The following is a 27,609-nucleotide window of genomic DNA, read 5'->3' on the forward strand; positions in this document are numbered from 1 at the left end:
AAATAACAAATCTGTGAACAGTTTGACTCAATTGGTCATCAAAGTTGCAAGGAAATAGTGAAAGAAAACTGTGACCTTTTTTGCACAAATTTTCGTGCTTTCAGATGCCTAACAAAAGGCTTCAGGCCTCTTTGTCAACAACTATGTTGCTTTTAATTAATAGAGGGAGCCGTTTCTCACAATGTTTTTATAAAAAGCTCTCCATTGACCATTGCTATTGTTACCAAGTAAGTTTTTATGCTAACAAATATGTTGAGTTATTACCAATAGTGTCCAGTGCCTTTTAAGGCGAGAAGAAAATGACTACTTAATTAAAATGACAAGATGGCTCGTAAGTGTTAAACTTAATTGCCAGCTTGAATTTCATTATTCATGATCCTTGAAGGGGGATGTTTTTGGCCTGCAATTGGAGACTTTTGAGAAGATGGCGGTAGCAGACATAACGGTCCTTATTTCAGCTCTGAGTGTATTGCGCAGAGAGGTCTGAGCATGCGCAGAACTGTGAAAAAGGACTGTCCAAAAGTCTCCCATTGGATCAGAGTTGATTTTGGAGCTCCTAGGATTAGCTGCTCATTCCATGCTGATGTGTGCTTGGCTTAGTACAGTGTCGGAAAAGATGGCCAGGGAAAGCTAATAATAAAAATAAGTTCTGCTCTAGGGAGTGACACCCAAGCCCATTTCCCTGGTTAGCGGGGAATTTTGGCTTGTTCAAGTGCTGCCTGCTTATTTTTAGGCATTCTACGCTTACACAGCTAGCGCAAAAATTTGGCGCTTGCAGGTAAGCGGCGAATGGTGATCGGTGATAAGCAGAGAAATTTTGCCCTGAATGCTTTGCTAGAAATCAGATGTTTTTCTTATTTCGAGAATACCATTTCTAGCATTGTTTTAGGACAATTTTCCTATTAACATTTTTATTTCAAAGATGCAAACTCTGGTGAGCTCAGGGACAAATTTATAAAAATAGATTGGAAAATTTCAAGGTTGAAATACATCACAGCCGCATCAGTATTGATTTTTAGGGAAGTCATTAATGCTACGACAAATCTTCCAAGTTTTCTTGTAGCATTTGAATAGCAACCTTGGCCCGTACTGTTTATGTTGCTGTCAATTCCGGAGGTAACATTGATGACTTAATTGATGGCAAGAGTAAAAATCAAATCATTCTGAAGAGGTTAAGCAAAGCCTATTGTTCCAAATTCAGGAAAGAATCAACACACCTTTAAAGGTAGCAACCGCTTCATTGTGCAAAGCGAATGTGTGAATTTATAAATAATGCCCATTGTCAGAGACCCATCCTGTGCTTTTGTTCGTTTCCAGATTGTCTCTATACAGCCATGGGAAAACCAGGTGGGTATGAATCTCATATGAACAAAATGATAACCTCTGCATTGGATAACAGGAAATTGTTAATGCATGCAAATCAATGCGATCCGACAGGTTTCATGCATAAAGCAGACTAGAAAACCTCCATGCATAAAAAGCAGACTATAAGAAAACCACACACATTAAAGGGGTTTGGTATCTTTTGTAGATCAGGTTTTTGGCCAAGGCATGAATCCCTACTCACTGTGAATGAAGATCCTGCAATGCCTCAAATCTTATATCCTGTATGTGGCATGTAGTATAAATTACCTGTAGAAATTTCAGCTTTTTGGTTCTCAGGTTTTTGAGAAAAAAAAGTGACAATATATATATCACAGAGCAATGTTTTCAGGAGAGTCACGTAAACCCGTTAATTGTACATTCTAAATTAATTTTCCTTTCATGAGACTTTAAAATATTTTTGTGAACTTTTATATCACATTTTATATAAGGGAAGCTTTCTATCACCATTATCTTCAAACTGTGTTGTTAAATATAAATTAATTTAAATGCGAATCCACACCATGCAAAGCTTCAAACAACTATGTAAATCCATTGAATTTGTGTTTTGTTTCGTGCAAAAAGTACCTTAGCCCTTTAAAAGTGTGGTGGGAAGGGAAATTGAGGTAAATATTTTGAGGCGGTAATATCTGAGCTCTAGCAGTTGGGTTTCTGGAGTTGTAGCACCTTATTTTGGTAGGTGATGTCGCTTCGATGGACGTCCATTGATGGGTATGTCTCTGGGTTGATTAGATTGACCATGACCGAAGCTTGAATTCTTCATGCATCATCTATTTTTGGCAGTTTACTATATGGAGTGCACGCTCTACGAAAAGCGAAGCATCATTGAAATGTGCTTTGAAGTGTATTGCTATCATTTTTCTCATTAAAGGTATCTAATACCTTCCATTGTACTAAAGGTTGATTTGAAACTTCCTCCATTAAAAAAGGTCTAAGGTTTGAATCCCACCTGAGTGATATGCTTATAGATGTATTTTTCACATGACTCAGGAAAGTACATAGACAGTGCTTAAAACACATCATTAACTGATGAATATTTGAGAGTTGACCAATCTTTCCAACTTGTCCTTCTTATTAAAAATTTGATAAATAATTGTTAACAACCATTTTGTTTTGATGATCTTCCCATCAAGGCAACTCTGCAAACTCCCACTGGAGGATATAAACATCGAGCTGGCAACAGCCAATCTCTCTCAAACAAACATTGGTTTAACGTCCATGATTATGAGTTGTACGAATCAATAAATTGTGATTCAGTAACTATATGACAATACTTATTCGACTCATTGTGAAATCAGTAGTTAACGTGGTAGGATTCAAACCCATAACCTTGTGATTGTCCGTAACTTTGTGTAAATTGAAATAACGAGACCTGTCCAGAAAGTGCTCTGATCGAAACAATTGCCTGCAGTGATTTCTTACTTCACGAAAATGCAAATATCCGATTAAACATATTTGGCCTTGTGTCACTGCTATACATTTCAGAAGACTTACTTGTATAAAAAGAAAAATCTGGTTTTGTCGCTCTGAAAAATACAAAATTGTATTTCAAGCTAACGGTTCGCTGGTCAATGGTCATACTTATAAGCGTAATTATGACACTTGTACATTGTAGGACCTGTTGTTGGAAGTGTTCACTGCAGTGGATGTACACTCTAAAAACTAAAGAGTTGAATCCAACACTTGCATGATATGAGTTCGGTGAGTGACTACACTTTGAAAGTGTTGAATCCAGCATTATATATGTTAAATCCAGCACTTTTAAGTATTCAGTCAACAATTTAAGTGCCAGTTTAACGTTTAAAAAGCTGATCCAACAATTCCAAGGAATTTTTTTTGAGAAATGTTGAAATAACACTTAAATTGTTGAATTGACCCTTTTTGCGTTGAATCAAACATTTAAAATGCTAGATTTAACAAACAAAACACTAGATCCAACGTTTTCAAAGTGTAGTCACTCTCCGAACTCATGCAAGTGTTTGATTCAACTCTTTAGTTTTAAGAGTGTAGTGTTGTGTTTGAACAAAATTATGCAAATTTATGATCGAATTGGTTCACCCCTCTTGTAAAAATAATAATGATTCAGAATCCTTCGTGCTTTTTTTTTATCCAAGCTCACAGTTTCCATTGAAAGGTTGCTACCATTCAGAAGAGTTTAATGAAAGGTGACACAGAGAAGAATAATTTCATTTTCAGTTCTTGCCTTTTAATTTAATATTTAAAAGTAATCTCTTTCTTCTGCCACAAAAGTGACTTGTGTAAATTATGTTCTTTAGTCTGCAAGCAAACACTTTCACCAGAAACTCTCTCCGATTCTTTCTTATTCATGACCGGATTATTCAGAATTGAAATATTTGGTTGAGGAATTATTTAGTTAAATTTTGTTTGTGAAAAACTATCGCGTGAGTAATTTTCCGTGGGTGAAATTGAGATGTACTCTAGCAAACATTTTCACCTCAGAAATTGTTTACCAATTCTTCCTCTTTACAACCAAATTATCCACAAATGAAATTTGGTTTAGGAATTATTTTGTTGAATTTTTTTTTGTGAAAAATCATCCGTGGGTGAATTTGAGATACTTTTGCTTTTTTTTGCAGAACTGAAATATTTGGTTTATGGATTATTTTATTGAATTTTTGGTGCGAACAATTTTCCGTGGGTGAATTTGAGATGTACTTTTGCTATATTTTGTTTAGTCTCGTTACTGTGCACCGTTTATGTGAGTTGCTGCTATATTATAGTCATGTATTTATTGTCATAGTAATAGCCGATTCTTCTTATTTTAGACAAAATTATTAATATTTTGTTGACATTTCTTTATGTGACAAATTTTCCGTTGGTGAATTTGAGACGTGTATTTTTGCAATTTTTTGTAGTAGTCTCGTCACTGTGCATCGTTTATTGATGGGAGCTGCTGCAATATTAGTCATGTATTTATTGTCAAAGCAATATCCTTCACCTCAGTTAAGGACACACTGTGTGTCTCGTTAGAACGGCTGGTAATGGAGGCTAATCAATATTGATCCTGCTTGTACAAAGACAATCCACGGTAACAGATAATAAATACTTGGTTGCTAATACATGTGACAACCAGGTGAGCCTATATGCGCTCTTTATTCTAAAAATCAATGTCTCTTTACTATACTAACTAACCTTCCCCACTGTGTGTGTGCAGACTGCATGGCCGTTTCTAATGTGGCGGCCATCTTGAATTCCTGTTTGTAAGGAGATCGGGTTTTGTGTTGAATTGTGGTTGAAATTCCTTTTTTTGTTTTTCCTTTTTGTATCATTGATAGGGTTTTATGTTGAATTATGGTTAAAATTCCTATTTTGTTTTTCCTTTTTGTATGACGATAGGGTTTTGTGTTGAATTATGATGGTTTGAAGGGTTTAATATGGTGAGCCGACTTGGGGTTGGATGTCTGGCAAAAATGTATTTGGTCAACACATGAAAATTGGTATGGACAGATAGGTAGATAGATAGATAGATAGATAGATAGATAAAATGGTATGTATAACAAAAATGTCCATAGGCTGAGTTACAGAATTTTTACATTACGTTCTATGATTTCTGAATGAGTCTCAATTAATTATATATATCATTTTCGATAAATATACTCCGTGGTAGTAGAACAGAAAGCAAGACAAGTTCTCAAATGAACATAATAGGTACACACATGGTGTTACCCCACACCAAATAAATAAATAGAATAATATCCATTCTATAGAATTTAATAAACACATCATCCAATCAACCTGTGAAGGTTTTTAATCTAAAAAAAAAAAAGGTGCTTAATGCATCAGATTTTGCTGTAGTCAGCAAGGCTGGTTAGCAAAACTAATTTTTTGTTATTCCATATTTAGCCCAACATGTTATTATAACTGTAATGTTTTTAACATGAAAATTGTAAGGTAGTTTCAAGATTATTCAATTAGATTCAATTGAAACTCACATTTATTTCCACACTTCGTGAAAACAGTAGGCCCTACATAGTCAAAACAATAATTTGTTAACATGTAACCAATAAACAAAGCTCTTTTACAAGTAGAGTACATATTAATTATGTATGAAGGCATCATCTAGAAGCCAAGGCTTAGTGGTTAGACTCCATGATTGACAGACAAACAGACAGACAGACAGGTTAGGACAAAGACAAAAATTATGAAGATAATTGATGAGAATAATAATATCAACAACAATAATATTATTGTTTACATTTTTTCAAAGTAATGAAGAGAAACAAACTTCCACATCTATTTCAACACAATTCCCACATCAGGCTAGAATTTAATAAACACCTCATCAAATCCAATCAATCAATCAATCAATCAATCAATCAATCAATCAATCAATCAATCACATCCAATCAATTAAAACAAATTAAAATCAATTCAACCGTGGCCCATAACAGGGAATTTCTTTGGGGTTTCACTATCTCACACACTAATACAAAAAATAGCTATTGCACAAAGGGATCCAACGCTTCATAGCTGTATAGAGATTTAATAGATGGAAATTTGCACCAGGGATAAAAAATACTAATGTTAATTTTACCCATATACACCGATTGTGTATAAGCACTGTATACTCAGTACTTTCACAAGCTCTGTGAGAAAATTACAGGAATAATACCCAGTTGGTGTTCGAACCCACGACCTTTGCAATTCTAGAGCAGTGTCTTACCAACTAGACCACCGAGATTGGGCACCAAGGCATTTTCTCCTAAAGAAGAAAATTGTGAAGTTTTACTGGAGCATGACTTTGAAAATGTATGTTACTTTTGGAATCAACCGTTTTATTACCAGAAAGTAGATTTTCATTTGAAATAATAATGTCTAAACTTCATACAAGACACTGGACACTATCGGTAATTGTCAAATACCAGTCTTCTCACTTTGTGTATCTAAACATAGGCACAAAATAACAAACCTGAGAAAATTTGAACTCAATTGGTTGTCGAAGTTGCGAGATAATAATGGAAGAAAAAAAGCACACTTGTCACACAAAGTTGTGTGCTTTATGCTTGATTTCGGAACCTCAAAATCTAGGTATACATCAGTATCAAATCCGTTGAAAATTACTTCTTTCTCGAAAACTACGTTACTTCAGAGGGAGCCGTTTCTCACAATGTTTAATACTATCAACAGCTCTCCATTGCTTGTTACCAAGTAAGTTTTTATGCTAACAAATATTTTGAGTAATTACCAATAGTGTCCACTGCCTTAAAAGACCATTTTGAGTTGTCATTCAGTAAGTGACACAGAGATGATTGGACTGCTTCATTAAAATTGGTAATAATAATTATAGATATCTATGAATGTATAGTGAGTAAATTTTCATTTGAAATGATGTAAAGACTTTGTTATCGACCACTTTGAGTTGTCTTATTCAGTAAGGTGAAACAGAGATGATCGGACTACTACATTTAATATTAGTACTAATCATAGACTAGTGCTCTAATATTGGTATCTATGAATGTATAGTAGCGATGGGGGATGGTCAGGATCATCTGCATGAATTAACCATAAACCAACACTAACAGAATTAGCGTGTAGCACTAATAGAATAGCACTGAGATATGTCTGATGGAATGCACAATTAGTCCTGATGCCTTAGCATGCATGGCCACCTAGCCTGGCGCCAGCCCTGATTAGATTCAACCAATCATAGCGGGGCATTACTTTGTCTTTATGGTAGATATCATAAAGATAGCTCATGAATACATTCAGTAATGTCATTTTGGTCATCTGTCGGCTCTATAGCACTAAGTGCATGTTACACCAGTGAGGTCACGTATAGAATGGAGCGGCAGCCATGTTTATCTTATAAACTCTCTGAGAATGTCTAAAGAGAGTTTATAAGATATCAATACTCTCTTAAAAACAATCTTCTTGTTTCTTTTACGGCTTGAACAACACCTTGATATACTTCCACTTTACTGTCACATTAAACTCCCCCACGATTTCTTCCATCCACACTTGACATCACTCGCTTGAATGTTCCCTGAGCAAACAAAGTTCTAGGGCAAAAAGCTTTCAGTGTAGCTGGGCCAATGATTGGAACAATCTTCCTACTGCAACTTCGATGACTAATTGAGTCAAAATTTTACCAGATTCGTTATTTTAAAGCGTTAGTTTGGATACACCAAGTGAGAATACTGGTCTTTGGCAAGTTATCCAGTGCTTTAACGCAGAAAGCCCAGCAGATAAATATGCTGCATAGGGTAAGATAAAAAAACATAAAGTTAAATTAAAATATCCAATGAAAAAGGTTAATTGATGATTGGATTTCCTCAAGCTTTACCATCTCTCGACAAAATCCATGCATAACCAACACCGATAAGGCCAGAGATATCAGGTATCGGCCAGAAATGCGTCAGCATAGTTCAATTCACTGCGAGGAATTATCTAGTGCAGAATTTTGTCTTAGTCCATTTGGGGCTCTCTCTCTCTCTCTTTTGGCAACCCGGCCCATCAGCTGCAAAACATCATGAACATGGATCAAAATAGACACACAAAAATAAAAGTATGTTTAGCGTCCCCACCCGCGTCCTTTAAGAGGCCGCCTCAATTTTTTTCTTTTTTCTTTTTTTAAAGTTACAATTTCTGTTGAAACGAGAGAAAAATATATATATATATATATTTAACTGATCTCAGCAAAAAATAGTGCCAGGTGGCCTTTAAAAAAAAGGGACCTCCTTCGCTTTTTCAAAATGGGATGACGCTAAACATGTTTTTTTTTTGGGGGGGGGGGGGCCCTAATGTGTCTTGCACTATATGAAATGCCACGCCGCAGTTTAAAAAATGTATGAGTTCTTTTTAGAGCCAAAGTAATTGCCAAGAGGTCCTAGAGGAATTTGATGTAAATTGACAAAGCTATCGAATGAATTTATCTTATCAGGTAAGAGGGCTTGGGTTACCCAGTGTTGCAAATCATTGGAGAACTTAAGGAAACCAGAATGCCGATATATACACAACTGTACTCAAAACTATACCTTTTGGTTTGAGCTGCAGTCTTCTGATTTTCTTGTTATATACACTTCTTTGGGTGTAGTTTATGTGTGGTTTTTATTCTGATGTATATATTGAAACAGGTGTTAAAGGCAGTGGACACTATTGGTAATTGAAAAAGACTAGCCTTCACAGGTGTATCTAAACATATGCATAAAATAACAAACCTGTGAAAATTTGAGCTCAATCGGTCATCAAAGTTGTGAGTTAATAATGAAAGAAAAATAACCCTTGTCACACGAAGTTATGTGCGTTTTGATGGTTGATTTCGATACCTCAAATTCTAAATCTGAGGTTTCGAAATCAAATTCGTGGAAAATTACTTCTTTCGTTCAAACTATGGCACTTCAGAGGGAGCCGTTTCTCACAATGTTTTATACCATCAACCTCTCCCCATTACTCGTCACCAAGAAAGGTTTTATGCCAATAATTATTTTGAGTAATTACCAATAGTGTCCACTGCCTTTAATCAGCACCTTTGAGGTTATGTCAAAGGGAGAGATAATTCAGGAGGATTGCCCTGTAGTAGCCAATCATCTAAACTGATCCCCTCCATCATCTTCTATAAAGCAGATGGTATTAATTTGTCATCAGCGACTTCTTCTGTTGCTGGATATTTTTCTTTTTTATTTGCCTTCAACACTTCAGTCAGGTAAAGATTTTAAACTCTGTTCAGTCTTTTGGGGATAAGCAGTTCTTTACATTATTGGAATTTGTATAGCATGCTTAATGCAAAGGTAAATATAGCGGTCATCTTGGTTTTTTCAAAATGGCCACCAAAAATTGTATAGTTTTGCTATCTTCTAGATGACATAACAATAAAATTAATATGACATAACAACTTGATTTCAATGACTAAATCTACATTTTTGTGGGCAAGGAACGCAATGGTACCACTTTCAATGACTTGAATGGCAGCCATCTTGGATTTTTTTTAAATGGCTGCCAAAACTTGACATAAATTTCCACTATTTTGGAATCTAGATGACCTACTTTTATTTTATTTCAATTACTAAATCTACATACAGTATCACAGGCAGTACTTGAAAGACTGTAAACTGCCCATCACATAGCCACTTTTTCTCCAAACCTCATGTACTATGATTTAGCCTCTATTATCATTTGAGTTGTAACAGCCTGAAAGTGAAAGTTTGTTGGACAACCCTTTTCTTTACCTGGAGTATAGACCATGTCACCTCTGTTTACAATAAGTGTGACCATAGAGTAAGGACAGAGATGTGTGACCTTGTGCAGTCTTTGGATTTTCTGGCATATGGGAAAGTTGACATTTTGTGTCATAATTTCCACATAACTCCGAGAGTTATGAAAGTAAAAGCTGGACCAGTTTTGATAAAATTATGTGCCCCCTTTTCATAATATCAGTGCAATCTCCATAAAATATAAGATTTATTAAGGTTCTTCCATTGAGCTGTGTACAAATCAAGCCTGCAGGAAGTCCAGGCTCTGTGGCTCCTTTGTAAACATGTGATGTCACAGGTCACATTGTCTTTTACAGACATCAGTTTTTGAGGATTTTTCATTTTATAATCACACATGAGAAGCAGTGAAGTTTCAGTTTATTCCACACCATGTTGTAGAAGCTATATTTAGTGACCCATCCTTCCCCCATCCTTCCGAGTCATGTTTTATTGATCTAAGATGACTTAATTAATGTGTGCTAAAATTAGTACCTTTATTAAACTGGATGGGTTGCAACCTTGAGTGGTTTTGCTGTCAAGCACATTAGGCCAATTTTTATTATTTTATGTTTAGCGTCTTCCCTTTTCGAATAAAGGAAGGAGGAGGGCCTTTTTTTCAAAGATGAAAATGGCTGCTTAACACAAACGGCTGAGACCTTTAAATAAAAATATATCCTTGTTTTCATTAAAAAGAAGAAGTAAGTTTTCGTTTAAAAAAATTAAGAATAATAAAAACTTAAAAAAAAAAAATAAAAAAAAAAGAGAGAAAAAAAGGACACGGCGTCTAAAAAAGGAAGTGGGCGTGGATGCTTAACATTTATTTATTTTTATTTGGCCTTATTATATACTGGAATATCGGTTTCATGCTACTTGCCTTTTCGGCCATCGATCATTTTTTTATGCTGACGATTTCAGAAAATTCTTAATTTATGTGAACAAAGTGATGCACAGGTTCGAGGGAGGTTTTTGCTTGTGTAGAGAATGGTGATGGTTAAAGTTGCATCGCCCGATTTTCAACAAAATAATTTTTATTTACGATTAATTTTTTTATTTTGACAGATTATGCTGTTCAATAAAACATTCTCAAACTTTTGCATCCACCACTGACAGTGCACACAATACCTGTAACATGCAAGTTGTCTGTTCAGTGCTTATGGATTTGAGACAATGTTTGGATCCCGGCTATTTTCGTACAAAACCATTGTATCGTGGCACGCACTTGTGTTGTGCATGCCCGCAAGATACAACATTTTGACACTTACAAACTCGCATCTTAAATGTGTGAAGAACAGAAAAACCAATCCATTCATGTTCTGCAGAATTTTTACACATCAAAATTACGTGCTTTGCTGTCACAATAGAGATGCCACCCTCATTGCTTTCACAGAGCAAATTGGCTACTCCTTTGCACTTAACCACCTGATATGCTGCCATGGCAACACTAATTGGAACAATAGACTGGCCATTTCTTTACCGGTATTTAGATCGTCGCCTCAAAATTTGCCGCAAGGGACAATTCCTGAGAGAAACTTGTTATGACTGCATCAGGCATATTCTTCTGATGTTGTTTGCCCTAGGAAAAAAATACCAGCTTAATTGTTATTCATAAATACCTCAGACAGTTTCGCTATTGGTGGAGAGAATGTCACGTGGGTGTGTATAAACCTTTGTTTATATAACCAGTAAAAAGTGTTAAAACATGGGTGTGACACGCGAGCTTGCACCTGTGCTTATAAGACAGTTCTTCATTCCTATTGGTCGAGAGCAATGGCCGGGACGGTTGTGCCACATCACGCGATACGCGCGACGCGCGCAGCATTTCCTTATAAGGAGTTGTTTACCCGATCGGGCCGAGGGCCTTACCATTTCATAGCTGGAGGGGTGTTGTGTTGAAAGAAATCATTGAACAATTATAGTTTTTGCATTTCTTTTACTTTTTGACAAAAAATTGTTGATGTTTTTGACCAAAAAGGTATTTATGAATGGGAATCAAAGTGTGTTGAATCGGTTTCCAACTAGTGGTTTAAACACGCCGAGGCCTGGTTCTTGACAATTTACCTCGACTTTGTCTCGGTAAAATTATCAAGAACCAGGCCTCGTTGGGTTTAAACCACTAGTTGAAAACCTCTTCACCACACATTGATTCCCTTATTAAATGCTTTTAAAAGTCTATTCAAGCCTATACTATATATGTACATGCAGGTCAGCCCTTGTACTTGATTTGTGCTGCTTTATCTCTAAGGGCCAACTATCATGCCTTGGCTGTATGGTCAGTTCATGAAGCCCCACTGCCATGATTGAATCCTTCTTGAATCCTTCTTTTGAATCCTTCTTTTGAGTCCTCTTCAAATGTTTGGCCAAGATTGTGCGGCAATAGCCTTCATGTTTGCCGCCATCTGGGCCCAATTTCATGGCTCTGCTTACCACCAAACTCTGTGCTCACAATCACCTCTAATGTGCAAGAGTCAAATTTTGGCTCTAGCTGTGTAAGCCCAGAATACCTAGTAATATGGAGCATGCATGAGCCAAAGTTCCCTGCTAAAAACCTGTGAAAAATGCTTGACTCAAGCGCAGAATTCCCTGCTTCTGCAAGCATTGATTCTTTGCTTACGGTAAGCAGAGCCATTAAAATGGTCTTCAAGGAAGGACTGCTCCTCAAGGACTGGGTATCATAGAATGTGTGGCATAGATTTGGGTGATATGGGAATGCATTTCATAAGATTGATTAGGTTTCATATTACTGAAACAGATGAGAGACTAATGCATATTCATAAGAGGGTCATCACAAGGGTCAATGGAAGACTTCTGCAGAATGCGCTGAAGGCGGTGACCAGTCAATTATCTCTTAGCGAGTCAGTGCACTTCATTTGCTCAATTATTGCCCAGTTTGTTTCTCAGCTTTGTCATGTGTACTTGCTTCATGTGTACTTGCTTGCACTATCGCACCGCCTGAAAGTTCAACTGCTTGTCTTAGAATACACCAAGGCACAAGATCTGTGTCTCTTTTTCCCCTTCTTCTTCTTCTTCTTCTTTTTTTAATTTTTTTTTTAAAATAAAGATGGCAACCTTGAAACAGGTTTTGAATGAATAAGAATTGATAGCTCACAAAGATATTTGATAAACACTCCTTGCCCTTGGCTTGGGTAGGTCCTATCATTAATACGTAGTGTATTTGGAATTTGGCATTTGGAACGGTATTCAGTCCGTCGATTCATGATAATGAGCTGTTTGACATTTTGTGTGGATATTTCAAGCGCAAGCGAGTTTTATACCAATGGGAGACTTTTGAGATGCTGGCATTAGCAGAAATAGGGGTCCTTTTTGCCGCTCTGAGCGTCCGTGCAAGTGCCCAGTATTGCGCACAAAGGTCTGAGCTTGTGCACTATTGGCAAGAACTGTGAAAAAGGACAGCCCAAAAGTCTCCCATTACATCATAATAACATTTTCTTTTTACTTGAAATGATGTTGTTTCTTACAAGTTGATGCTCTAAAACCATTTTTGTAATCAGTGTTGTATTTTGTTCGGTTGACATGTTAGCAGTACTACTACTAAATGTAGCAGCTTGCTTGTGTTTGCTTTGGTAAACATCAAGGATAAAGACGATCGCCTTTTTGCATGGGCTTTTTAAGGTCTCAAGAGTACAGTGTCAATTAAAAAAAGATTTTCAAATATTTGTACAATTTACAATTGTAAACCAAATCCTTTTTTAATTTGAAGCATATTCAATGGATGAATTCATTAAAAACAGAACAATACAAGTATTTTTTAACACAATTGTCACAATAATCGAGTGCAATCAAGAGTAAAGCCTCAATTATATTTGTACAATTTGTATTAGACAAAGTTTTTTTTTTTTTTTTTTTTTTTTATAATTTACTCCATCAATCGATGGATGATTTGATTGAAAACAGCTCAATACAAGTAGTTTTTTTTTTAAAACAATTGCCACAATACATGCTGTTATGTAAGGTGCACAGAAGTCAATATTCTCGTGAAAACTCGTTATAAGCTCTCGAGGTCAACTTACAAAAGCGGTCTGACTTGCTCTCTAATCTAATGAATTTCCTCCGTAATATTCCATGTGGCAATTAGTACATGCGTCTTGAATGCAAACACTATAGTGCTACCCGCATAATCAGGGCCCACTTTTGTGTACGAATCTTCCTGTCTTTAAGGTCACCTCTTAAAATAGCATCCGTCATTACTGCGCTAACCGATCAATAGTCGCCCAAAATAAAAATATAAAAAGCGGAGACTTTTGATTATATTGTGTAGAGGGGGGTAAGTTGTCAGAAAGATTTGGAAAAGGTCAGATGGTGTGAACTGCAAGAAGTTCTGTCTGTTCGCACGGTGATAAAAGTGCAATGAGAGCTTTACATATTGCATGAGTTCCTTCAGTACATACACTCCTGGCATTATTTTTTGTTCTACAGACCAACTACTAATCTTTTTTTTATAAAGGTGCTTAAGCAGAACATTATATCTGAGCGGATTTTTGTTTAGGATAAATAAACCAGTCATTTAGCAGTTTAAAGGCGTGAACACTATTGGTTATTACTAAAAATAATTATTAGCATAAAACCTTACTTGGTGACGAGTAATTGGGATAGGTTGATGGTATAAAACATTGTGAGAACGGCTCCCTCTGACGTGACATAGTTTTCAAGAAAGAAGAAAGTTTCCACAAATTTGATTTTGAGACCTCAGATTTAGAATTTGAGGTCTCGAAATCAACCATCTAAACGCACACAACTTCGCGTGACAAGGATATTTTTTCTTTCATTATTATCTCACAACTTCGACGACCAATTCAGCTCAAATTTTCACAGGTTTGTTATTTTATGCATATGTTGAGATACACCAAGTGAGAAGACTGGTCTTTGACAATTACCAATAGTGTCCAGTGTCTTTAAGAGACATGGCATTTCGTAGAAGACCTTTTCTGGTGAGCACAACTTAAATGTGCTTCCTTTATATTGCCATAATTACGAATAGGACATTTTGAAGAATAGGCAGTGTCTGAAATGGCAGCTATGGCTACGACTACGGCTAGATTTCCGCATCATTATGCCTTAAAGTATAGGACATCATCACCCTTAGCAACAGTCGTAGCCGTTGCAATAGCCGCCAATTCAGGTACGACCACACTAACAAAACTGCTTAAGGGAAAGCATATATTTCCCTCCTGAAGTTCTGTCCTCTTTGGAGAATTGTTCGAAATTCAATCTTTGAATTATTAATTTCTTTACACCCTGTCGCGCTAAATTATCATAATTTGATTGAAGCGTCTGCATATAGTTTTCATGTTGCAATACATTGGATTTGAGGCACTGCATGGTGAGGTATCAATGTATATTTGGTTTGCGGTAACACCATGTGTGTATCTACTTGCCAGGTAGATTTTGTTCTTTCGAGAACTGTCTTGCTATCGCAGAGTAGATAGTGGTGCTATACCTTAACATGATATGATTCCATACAATTGATAAACTGAATATAATAGTGTTAGTTGCATATCAGTAAAGGCTTAGGAGGTATTTGATACTCGCCTTTGGATGTGAGCTTTGGAACAAAATTCAATTGAGCAGACAGCATTTCTTGTTTCAATTTCAAATTTCGGCCTTGACTGGGGATAATTTTGTTACTGCAGATCGTAATAACATAATTGGTGTGAAGCTAAAGAGATGGTGCAATCCTTCAGTTTTGCAATTTCATGAAGAAAAGCGTATGTTTAAATGAATGAAAGCAACTTTTCAGTTTGATGAGTTGCCAGTCTAATGAAGCCACTAGTGTAGTGGTTAAGCGTCACTGACAAATTTGTGAGTTAGTTCTCCATTTTTTATCCGTTTATTGGAATTGAAAATGAACATATTTACTGAAGGTTTTAAGACGTTCACATTTTAAAGTGTGCTTAAACTCAAACTATTGGCAATAAAGGAACACTGTCTCTAAAGTGTGGGCCCATGTTCCAAGTTGGCATACTTTGGCCAAAATTTGGATCCAGAATGAAATCAGTTTTGAAAAGTCCTTGTTAAGGACCCTGTGGTCTGTTCCTGATGGGCCCAATTTCACAGCTCTGGTTACCGTAAGCAAAGAATCGGTGTTTACGGAGAACAGGGAATTCTGTGCTTACGTCAAGCGTATTTCACGGGTTAGCAGGAATGTTTTGCTGCTCGTGCGTACTCCATGTTACTTATAGGCATTCTACGCTTACACGGCTAGCACAGAAATTTGGTGCTTGCCGAGCAAGCGGAGAATGGTGATCGTCAGCGCAGAATTTGGCGGTAACCAGAGCCATGAAATTGGGCCCAGTTCCCTCACCATCCTCATAAATGATCAGTCCCTCTCAGCGGACATTGACAAATGGTTTTAGCTTAATATTTAGGCTTCTAAATATGCCACAAGTTTGTTAATATTGTTTGACTTCCTTCTGCTAACATATCAAATTCCACCAGTTTGCGATGACAGAAATCGTTTGTTGATATTATTTCCTTCAATGTTGGGTTGTACACTCTTCGAGAAGTATACGTCTTTGAGAGGTCAGAAAGTGATGTGAAATATATTGCGGGAAATCTGCAATTTCACAAGGAGGTATTGCCTCGGCATAAATCTGTGTTAAGAAAGTGTAGAGGGGAGTGTATTGACATTGTGAATATACGGCGACTGTTAACGTTTTTAAGGAGGGGGTGGGTTGAGGGGAAGGGGGGGGGGTTTAAAACAAAAATCACATCCAGTTGAGGTTACTGTGCTGGTGATAGATTTTAAAGGGACATGTTGCCTTTGATTGGGCGATTTGGGCTATAAAAAGCATTTGTTATGCAATGAATATGGTTGGAAAGATAAGTTAATCTGGAGGTCTTTGGTTTGAATCCTGCTCTGGTATTTTTCTAAATAAATTTGTTCCACTCCTAGCCATGAGGTAAACGTGTCCTCAACCTTATGAACTGTCACACAACGGTCGTCCTATTCATGTGAAGAAGAAAAAAGGTTCCATAAAATCTGCGGTGTGTTGTTCTACATAACTCTTTTATTCAATGACCCTCCATCTTTGGAAATCAAATTAAACTAATTTTTACATTGATAGTAATTTTGAGTGGCATGAGACATCTTGGTGTTGAAAAAATGTTACTTGGCGTAAAATCATGTTTAGGGCGTGTTACCATTCTGCCTACACGCTGTTCTTTGAGTTATTCTATGTTTATGAGTAAGCATTCTGCAAGACAGGAATATGTGGAACATTGGAAACTATTGTGAATGTATGTCTTTTGTTTACATGAACTGTATAATTATTATGATTATTGAATGGGCTCCAGCTTAAAACATCAATGCATAATTCCTAGAAATGAAATATGAGAAGAAAAAAAAAAAATTCCCTTGAGCTATCTTTATTGGGAGTATTTTTGGGCTGGGAATCTCTCACAGGAAGTTATAGTCACACTTCCCTTATTAATTAAACTTATTAACAAGTCGAGGGATCCATGCGCCTTCTTTGAACACTCTTCATTGTGTCTTAATTGGAATAACTAGTCATGCTGACTTGATGTAGCGGGGAAAAATATGTCGTAGATTTTCACCTCAAATTGAGGAAAAAGATCCCCTCTGGCGCTTGCATGTATCTAATGCTTTTGGTTACTGGGGGTCTCTGCCGTAATGCCCACTCGCCGCACGTGGGTGAGCCTAATGAAATTAAATTCATGGTTATTTTAATATGTGTCTGTTATTTAAGTGCGCGGTGTGAAGTGACTGCCATGTATTTTAAGATGAAGACCACCGTTGCTAAAAATTAGATATCGCCGGAGATGGCCTCAATTTTTTTTTTATGGCGGTGAAAAAAAAATGTGCCGGTGATATTTGTGTTTTGTTTACGCTGAAGGTGCTGTTGAACAAAATGGACGCTGACACGTACACTGTGTAGTGGCAGTGTGCAATATCGCAATTTAGTATGCGTACAAACTCCAACCAATCTATAATTGATACCTCAGGACATAGCCTTCCTGTGATACACCAATGATATACCTGTCAATTTAATAGTTTGTTATAGTAATACATTTTCCAGGCAATTCGAATCTTCCTCTTGAGCAACTTGCATGATATCGGGAAAGAAGATGCACTAAGTAGTACTTTTGGTTAGTAGAAATATAGAAATACTGATTGTCGGTGATAAAGGCCTACTTAGGATATAGCCTGCCTACGATACACCAATGATGTACCTGAACATTTTAATGCTATAAATTTTCCAGGCAGTTCTAATTTACCTCTTGAGCAACTTGCCTGATATCTGGAAAGAAGATGCTATAACTATGAGTAGTACTTGTCATTACTGAGACGTATATATTCTGAGCCTATTTATATTATTAGTCGGTTCCCCCGCCAGGTATAAGAGGTGTAGTGAACCTGATGATAGCGCCTTGCAATTACACGCAGGGAGTAACTGGAAGCATATACACATGCAATAAGGCCAATAAGAAAAAAATACCAGTTAATCGTCCCCTCCCTCATCCCTTTTTTTTCTCTCCCAAATAGAAATTTTGTCTTTGTATTTCTCATTAAAATTTCTTAATCTTTAAGAATTTGTAACTACATAAAGTAAGTGGTGACTTAAAACTGAAGAATTGGTGGCCAGTTTGAATTAAAATGATTGGCGGCCACCTTGGAAAAAAATAAATAAAAAGGCCCTCATCCTCCTCTTGTTGGAAAGACCCAAACGATTAACTGGTATTTTTTTTTTACATGGCCTAACCAGGCTGGACAGCTGTATGCACCATGCAGTAACTCAAGCTAGCCATTTACCTGGGGCTAATTCTGTGCCAATTTAGGAAGGGAATGATGCCTGGTTGTACCATGGAGGACTAATTCTACCTCCATGGTTGTATAGTCCTCCATGTATATACCAGGGCCCTTCCATCAAATTTATTAATACGGTGTTGTTGGAGTCTGGTAAACAGATCATGCTTATACATACACATGCAGTAATTGAGTTGCCACTGTGTAGTCTGGTCTGAACCTGGGTTTGTGATTTCACAAATTAAATTTTCTGATGTCATTTGAATTGTATTGAGTTATCACATTGAAAAAAAAAATCATAATTAAAATATATGTTTTATATACATACATTGTAAAATGAGTAGGGTAGATAGGCCTTAGCTTTCGACACAATGTCCACAGATTTACATTAAACTTATAACACAGTTCGAAGATTATGATAGTAGAAAGCTTCCCTTGAAATTTTGCTTACTGGTGTGCTGTAGTTAATGAAAAATGAGTAAAACAAATAATTTTCGTCTCAGTTTTAGCATGGAAAAACGTATAAACTAGTGACGCTGTGATTATGGTATAATATCATAACTGGTTAATGGGATTTTCATGCTAAAATAATTTTCGTCTCACTAAGACGAAATTATTTTGTGACTTGTTTTACTCATTTCTCAAAAACTGCAGAACCTTAGTTACTAATATTTGAAGGGAAGCTTTCCACTATCATTATCTTCAAACCCTGTAAAAAGTTTAATGTAAATCTGTGGACATTTAGAAAAAGTACTGAATCCTTTAACAAAATATTCTGATGACAGATGTCCATATTGAATTAGACAAAGTGCTGAGTTCTAACTACTTCATTCTGCCTAAGCTCTTCCGTGGTAATTTATACACAAATGACACAAATCATCAGTCTTCTGCAATCATTCAACACTCAGTCATATGTAAATATCTCGTTTAATGTTTCTCACTCCTTTATATGTATCTAAACGGCTCTCAGAGTCACTAGACATTACAGCCAATCGACACACAATCCACTGCCCACACTGGCCCATCCTTTTTTTTCTGTTTAAAAAAAAAAGCTCTTTATTTACAATTGTACAAAAATGACACAAGTCATCACTTTCTTCTTAATCTTTCAACAGTACGTCATATGTAAATATCAAATGTATTGTTTCGGATCTACTTCTTCATTTAAATCTTAAACAGCTCTCAGAGTCACTAGACATTACAGCCAATCGACAAACAATCCACTGCCCACCAAGCTGCCGGCCCATCCTTTGTCTGTCTAAAAAAGCTCTTCATTTACAATTGTACAAAAATTACACAAATCATGATTCTTCTTTAATCTTTCAACAGTCAGTCATATGTAATTATTCTGTTTAATGTTTCTTCTTCCTTATTTAAATCTTAAACTGCTTTTAGAGTCGCAAGCAATTACAACCAATTGACACACAATCCACTGGCAAACTGCCCACACTGATGGCCTGGCCTATACACATCATCTGTGCATGCAAGCAATTGTGTCCACCATTTCACGACATCTTACTCTTAAGGAGCAGGTGGCATTATGGGAAATCGGCAGTCAGAAATAAATTAAGGACTATTCCGAATGACGTCAAAAACCGTCTTGACATAATATGCAGCTGTCTTGTTGTATGCAGTGCTTTTTCTATTGGTAGGTTTGAGGAATATTTTTGACGGTTTCTCATGGATATCAAGAAGGGAGTCTGAGTTCATTAGTGTTTAGAGTTCTTTCAGGACATTACAGTGAATTTGAGGCTGTTACTTAAAGGGTCTGGGTACTTTTTGTGAGACACAAAACACAAATGTCCACATGTTCACATAGAACTTACACAGGTTTAAGATAATGAGGGTAGAAAGCTTCCCTTAAAATATCACTTGCTGAGGTGCTGTATTTTTTGAGAAGTTAGTTAACAAAACAAAACAAATCACAAAATAAGTTTTGTCTCATGAGACGAACAATTATTTCAGCATGTACACCGGATTTATGCGACTCTCCTGAAAAAAATTTGCTCGCTGTGATTTTTCTCAAAAGCGTGACGACTAATAAAGCTGAAACTCATTCTACATGATTGAAATATCAAACCTGTGAAATTTTAAGCTCAATTGGTCTTCAGGGCCAAACAGTGAAAATCCCGTTATATGTTTTCAATGTTTTCCAACTTCGGGTGTTGCACAAGATAAAAGCTAATTGTTTTATAGGATTTGAGGCATTGCATGGTGAGGTATCAATATAATTTTTTTTGCGGTAACACCATGTGTGTATCTACTTGCCAGGTAGAGAATTGTTTTACTTCCCAAAAACTATAATAATAAATAATAATAATAATAATAATAATAATAATAATAATAATAATAATAATAATAATAAGACTTTTCAAGGCGCAGTAAAACCAAAAACAAAACAAAAACAAAACACAACACAAAGAAAAACAGACACAACAAAATTAGTCATTGAAAACCTGTGACATAAGATAAGTTTTGAGAAGAGACTTGAATTTTGCGGTACAAACACAAGATCGAAGATTAAGTGGTAGAGAGTTCAGGATGCGGGGCGCGGCTTAAGAAAAAGACCTGTCACCCCATGAGTGTTGAGACTTGAGAAACTCATTGAAACTATAGCATTTCAACAAAACTAGTTTTAGGGAGGTTTTCCACCATGATCATCTTTATACCATGTAAGTTATGCAAATCTGTGAGCATTTATGTTTTCAATCTCACCAATTTGTACACACCCTTAAGCCAGTGGACACTTTCGGTAAACAGTATTGTCCAAGGCCCACACTTCGTGTATCACAACTTATATATAAAATAACAAACCTGTGATAATTTAGGCTCAATCGGTCATCGGAGTCGGGAGAAAATAATGGGAAAACCCACTCTTGTTTCCGCACCTTTCGCTGTGTCATGACATTTGTTTACTATCAATCCGTAATTCTCGATGTCGAGAATTGATAATTGTTTTAATGTTTTCTCAAAAAGTAAAGCATTTCATGGACTAATATTTCAAGAGAAGTCTTTTACCATTACCTTCTGTAAACCCTGTAAGTTATTTGTAAATCTGTGAACTTTTATTTTTTTTTTCTGTTCCGAAAGTGTCCAAAGGCTTTAAAATCTCAGTAATATCAGATGTTTACTTTGGTTGTGCTGTGATGATGGACGCAAATGGCTTATAATAAATGGAAGCATAATGATCGTTATCACACAGCATAACAAATCCTCACAACAATGGTTAAACATTTGCGTCATCTGTTAATTTGACTTTACAATGCCTGCTAAGGCCTTGAGACTTGTTTGTTGAATGTAATGGTAGCTTTTGTTGGAAATTATTAAGATGTATTCATTTTTCGACAACAGCAGGATTATCTATTACGTTGGTCTTAGATTATTAAAATAGCTTATATTATTATTCTAAAGTCAGCTTGAAAGTCAAATCTCACTTTTATTAAAGGCCAAATGATAGAAGAAAGATTTCCTATGTTTGTAAATAACATAAGAACGGATTTTTTAAAACCTTAGTTAACTGTTTATTCACATTCCACTCATCAATTAGTGACAAAAGCTTTATTTTGTAAAAATACCACTTCCAGGTGACTTTAAGGATACCCTTTTTTCAAGTAAAAATGGCACAATGGTTATTCAATTCTCAGTTTAGCATTAAATGGTAAGTTGTATGGTTGACTGGTACATGTCTATTTTTCTTTTGGACAAGGCTGGTCGAATGAACACCATAAATGCGCTGTTCAGCGCCTCAGTTAAAAAAAAAATCACTCCATTATTTAAGGCAAATTTACCTTTGGTGTTTATGGAGTCATGGCAACTGACAATAAATTGTCCATACCTTGCCCTATATTTGGAGGCGGAAAGGTGTTTGTTTTACCTGAAATGTATTTTTTTTTTGCTGGCAAGCTTCATTGTGTGTGTGTGTGTGTTTAATTGTTTTATTTTTTATATTTAAAATAGGGGGGGGGGGGGTTGTCATCAATTAAAAAACTCATGGCTCTGCTTACCGTAAGCATAGAATAGGCCCATGCAGAATCAGTATGTACAGAGAATTTTAGCTTGTACGCGTGCGTATTCCACAGTACTAGGTTATCTTCGTTTATACTAGTGCAGAAAATTGGTGCTTGCCTGCAAGCGAAGAATGGTGATCGTCAGCGCAGAATTCGGCGATAAGTAGAGGTATGAAATTGGTCTCAGTTCACAAATGACTGAGTGAGGGGGAAATGCATCCATAAGTGGGGTGAGGGTGAGGGTGTGGGAAATAACTGAAAAGCTTCCATGTACTGCTTTAATAGACCTTTATCACGGTGCATCCATTTTGAACTTCTCCAATGGGAGACTTTCTGGGACGATAGAGGGCAGCAGACTTACCGGGTAAATCCATTGTTCTCAGAATTATGCGCATGTTCAGAACTACGTAAACAATGGAAACTTACCCGGTATGTCTGCTGCCACCTAGCGTTGGAAAGTCTCCTATTGATATCATCAATGTTACCAAGCCGAGGCTGGAAGAAAAGAAAAAGCCTGGTTCCCATTTTCCAAATGGTGATTAGTATACACATAATGAATGTTTATGAGTGCAATGGTGCGAATATGTTCATGAGTTGAAAGATGGAATGTTCTATTCAACGAGGCGGAGCCGAGTTGAATGGAACATTCCAGCTTTCAACAAATGAACATTTTCGCACCATTGCACGAATGAAAAACATTCATTATTTGTTTTATGTAACATCCAAGTAGATCTTTGTCATTTTGATTGAAAGATACAACTTTCAAAACAAACAAAGCGTAGGCCTACAATTTTTAATTGTAGAAGCCGAATGCTAGTAATGTTACTAATATGCCTTGCAGTAACACTGCTGCGTTACCAAAGACACGCGCACGCAGTGATGTTTTTACTCAGCTTTTTCGTTCCATACGAAAAGTACCATTGCACGCTGGCAGCGTGCAATGGTACTTTTCGGATGGAACGAAAAAGCACGGTGAGTGACTCGGCGTGTATTGGTACTTTTATTTGCTATCACGTGATGGACAATCCTCCAATCAAATGGCAAGGATCTGCTTGGGTGTTATATAACATTTATTATTGTTATTCGATACGAGGAACGTGACCAAGGCAGAGGCAGCATGCCTATTTCTATGGAGGTTTTATTATATACAAATATTTGTATACACATTCTATAGAAGTTATATGATACAAAAAGTACCCTTCTCTGTATACTCTAATAATCTAATCATTTATTGTTTGAGGTGCACCACATACAACTATCTCAGCACACTCTACACAGTGACAATTTTTAATTTTTTTATTCTACCTTTAAACAAAATGCAGACTTTCCCACAGTTTTATTCAATTCCTCAATTAATATTGGAATTAGTGGAAAGGGCGTGCTATCCCTAGTTATTACAGGGCCTGATTACATGTGTACTGTCCCCATGGGTAATCTGCCGTAGACTACTGGTGTTCTGCCCACTGGGTGTTTGTGAATGTAGTATTCTCAGGGGGGAAATGTTCCTAGAAGGGGCGTATTAAAGAGTGCTCGTCGTCTTCAGAAAGCATAATCAAGCTTACAGATTCCAATGTGCTGGTGCCACTTTCAAGTGATGTTTATACTTATCAGGCCTGGAATTTTATCTGTGAACATGTTGAAAGGGCAAGACCATTTTCTTTTTGCAAAGGGCACTTCTATTGGAAAATCTAAAGTCAATGAGAAACTTTTGACAGGGCACCATGGGCCTGTTAAAGAGCTAGAAGTGTCTATAAAAACCTCTGACGTGTAGGTCATCCCTGATGTCAAAACTTAGGTAACTATTTGATCCTGTGAAGAAGGATTCCAATCAATTAAATAAGGGTGTTAGGGTTTTAATATTAAGGCCTTTATATGGATTTGTTTTTTCAATCCTCTTTCCATCTGCTTTATTTTATCCCTTCATCTTCTTACCTTTTGGTACCCATATGCTCCATTTACTCTTTTTAGCTGGAAAGGGTTTGCTGTTAAACAAATTTGCATAGTATATCTTTCTAACACTTCAGCGGCGGGTTCATACTTCCTGCGAATGATTTGCAGGAGTTCAGCACATTTCAACTGATGCAAAATATTCATTGCGAATTTGTGACATCAAAATTTAGTATCGCATTTGCAGGAACTATGAACCGGGCTTTATTTCCAAACAAGACTAAATGATGCAGTCCCTACTGTTTTTTAGTTCATTATTCAAATTCATTTCTTTTATTGTCCATGCTGATTGGCTGACTATAACAAACAACAAACAAAACAAAATATGAGGTTTTACTCCTTTTGTTTAACTTTTTTGTTTTTCTTATACTTTTCCTTGTAGGTGCTTTCCCTTGGACCCGACGTGCTTCCTGAGTATAAACTGCAGTCACCGCGCATCCACAAGTGGACTATCCTTCATTACTCACCATTCAAGGCAGTATGGGACTGGATTATTCTACTCTTGGTTATCTATACAGCTATTGTCACTCCTTACAATGCAGCATTCCTTCTCAACCACCCAGGTATGTAAACTACAAAAAATAACCGATAATAATTTTTTTTATAACAGATGTTAAACATTTGCACCAGGGATAAGGAATACTAATTTTCTCTTTTTTTTACCCATACACCGATGTGTGTTAGCACTGTATACTCAGTACTTTCCCCGAGTCCTGTGAAAACTATCACCTTAGGCATATTACTTGGGTGGGATTCGAACACACGACCCTTTACAATTCTAGAGCAGTGTCATACCAACTAGACTACCGAGGTTGCCCGGTAGCTAGAGTCAGTTTGAATCCTATGATTTGGCAGCGGGTACTGCACTGATTTAATAGATGTTAAATTTGCATCCGGGATAAAGATTTTTTTTTTTTTTTTTTATATTTTATATATATACCCAATCTTGTAGGTTTATTCCTATTCCTTGTTTTCTTTCATTCATATACATAACTTTGATATGAATTATGTGTAAAAATGTATATGCAGTTTTGTATATTATTTCCTTTGTATTGTGGTGTTGTCCTACTTGGTTGATTTTAAAAACTTTCTGTATTATGAAGCTGTCCAATCTTTCATAATTGCCTAATCTAGGATGAAGTGTTTTTAATTGAAATTGAATTGAATTGAAACTTGGTTCCATCTAGTACGAGAAACTTTAGGCGCAATGTGGCAGCAGACATGATCCATTATATTTCTAGTAAGGTTTGCGGTTACATATACAGCTATTGTCACCCCCTGTAATGCAGTGTTCCTTCTCAATCTCCAAAATTTATTTTGAATTTATGAATATATAATATTTCAATTGTGTATATCATTTGCCTAGATTCATAAAACTCACTCAAGCAAATTCAAATCTTCTTACTGTTTAATTAGTAGGAAAGCGATTATCAATAGTTTGTGCCTGTTAGGTGTTAACACTGTCCGGACGTGTCTAAAACGGCGACTTCAGCTCTGGCTAGATCGCGCACGTCTGCCTGTTCTTTAACACTGGCAGACGTACTGATCCAGCTGTGCTGCAGCCGAAGTCACCGTTTCGGACACGGCCTTAATGTTTGTGGATAAGGAATCAGGATATTTCAATGCCAGATTTCCCCTTTTGAATTTTTTTATTTTTATTTTATTTATATATTTTAAACATAACTCTTAATTCTTGAGCTCAAAAATCTAATGATTGTTCTTATTTACGCCAGAGGGGCCATAGGGTCACGGAGAAGCTCTACATCCTGTTGTTGTCCAACTGTTCTATTAAAGAAAGCTATTACCCGTTTTGGTTTAGCGCAATAATGTCTGTGAGACATGACAGTATGAAATTACAGCCAGGATACATCGATGTAGGTGTGGATATAATTTCTTGTCAAAACAATGCCGATGACATTCTGTGCAAAAATACTGTTCTCTGAGGCGTTTTGATAGCGTGGAGTCAAGTGGCATTGAAAGAAAAAGACAATTGTGAATAATGGCTTGATGACGAAAGCGGCGTTTTTTTTTAACGGATACACGCAAACCTGAAACTAAACAATGTATCAATATTCAAATTTTCTGGAATACGTATTCCATAACTTGAATAAATTGCAATTAACATGATTCTTTCAAATGCATTTATGCCACCTCCATTTTCGGCTTAGCTAGTAATTCACAATGAGCCAGTCTTATTTGTTCAATTCCAAATCATTTAAAATTGATCCAGTCAGTTTTTCCGCATGGTTTACGTTGATATCTAAAATAAAAAGTTGGATCCCCTTAAGGTGATCCTCTGGCTGTCACTTCCCAGGTTGTATTGCAAACTTGGGTGTGCATGGCAGTTAACGGTTGTATGGCTTCTGACTGGCACCTCCAAACAAAGCTAGTGGAAAAATAGGGAGGCCGCCAACATAGAGCTAGATAGCTCTGCTTGGTAGAGCTTCGGCACGATAATTTGGAGGTCGTTGGTTCAAATCCCGCTCTAGTAAATTTGTCTTTGTTTAACTACTAATTAAATAGACAAGAATAAGAGCTTTCAAATGACACCTAACTTAGGGTTACAAGGTAAATATTTCTCACTGTGAGACACAACATCTCTATGGCTCTTTGACTTTGTGGTAGACTTTTGGACAAGTCGTTAAATGTCTGTCACGGTGATATCATTCTGACTCTCTACGCGATTCCTGCGACACTGGTGATAATCTCACGAGACTGCTGGCCCCCGCGATACTCCTGCCCTCGCGCTGTGAAGTCTTATTTAAGCAGAGATCTCGCGAGAGCAGTATTAGATTGGGGAGACCTGAACCACGCCACCGCCACGACTCGACTATCTCACCCCCGACAAACCATTAACGGCTTGTCAACAAGTCTAATGTTGTGGTTGTCTTTCGAGAAGTACTTGATTTTGGCATGGGACATTACACAAAAAGCAGAGAAAGTCCCAGCGTTATTGCCTTGCTAAGTACCACAGCCTTAAGCTATATCTTGTGATAACTTTGTCTGTTCAAGCATGGAGCAATAACAAAGTTCAAGTAATGACACTTGAAAAAGAATATCATCGGTCTTTTCTGAAATCAAAGCCACGTCAGAATTTCTGCTGGTTATCACACAGTGGGAGATAATATGCATGGGGCAGCGTACTTCACTTTTTTTGTTTTGCATTGTGTCTCGATGGTGCACAAAGAAGAAATAATGTAGCAATGTGTGCTGTGCAAACTTGTCACACAGGCCTTGTCACACAAAGCAACTTTTACAGGCAACTTGGAGGCAACCAACT

General features: G+C 36.7%; 1 protein-coding gene across 2 annotated transcripts in view; it reads left to right on the forward strand.

Moving 5' to 3' along the window:
• Positions 1–27,609, forward strand: part of LOC117300153 (potassium voltage-gated channel unc-103-like) — a 49,619-nt gene that overhangs the window by 4,168 nt on the left and 17,842 nt on the right. For both annotated transcript variants that reach the window (XM_033783874.1, XM_033783875.1), the window contains exon 2: positions 24,712–24,892. In XM_033783874.1, the coding sequence (XP_033639765.1) occupies positions 24,712–24,892 (181 nt within the window). The remainder of the gene's footprint in view (positions 1–24,711; positions 24,893–27,609) is intronic.

Source organism: Asterias rubens, chromosome 15 (assembly GCF_902459465.1).
Source record: "Asterias rubens chromosome 15, eAstRub1.3, whole genome shotgun sequence".
NCBI lineage: Eukaryota > Metazoa > Echinodermata > Asteroidea > Forcipulatida > Asteriidae > Asterias > Asterias rubens.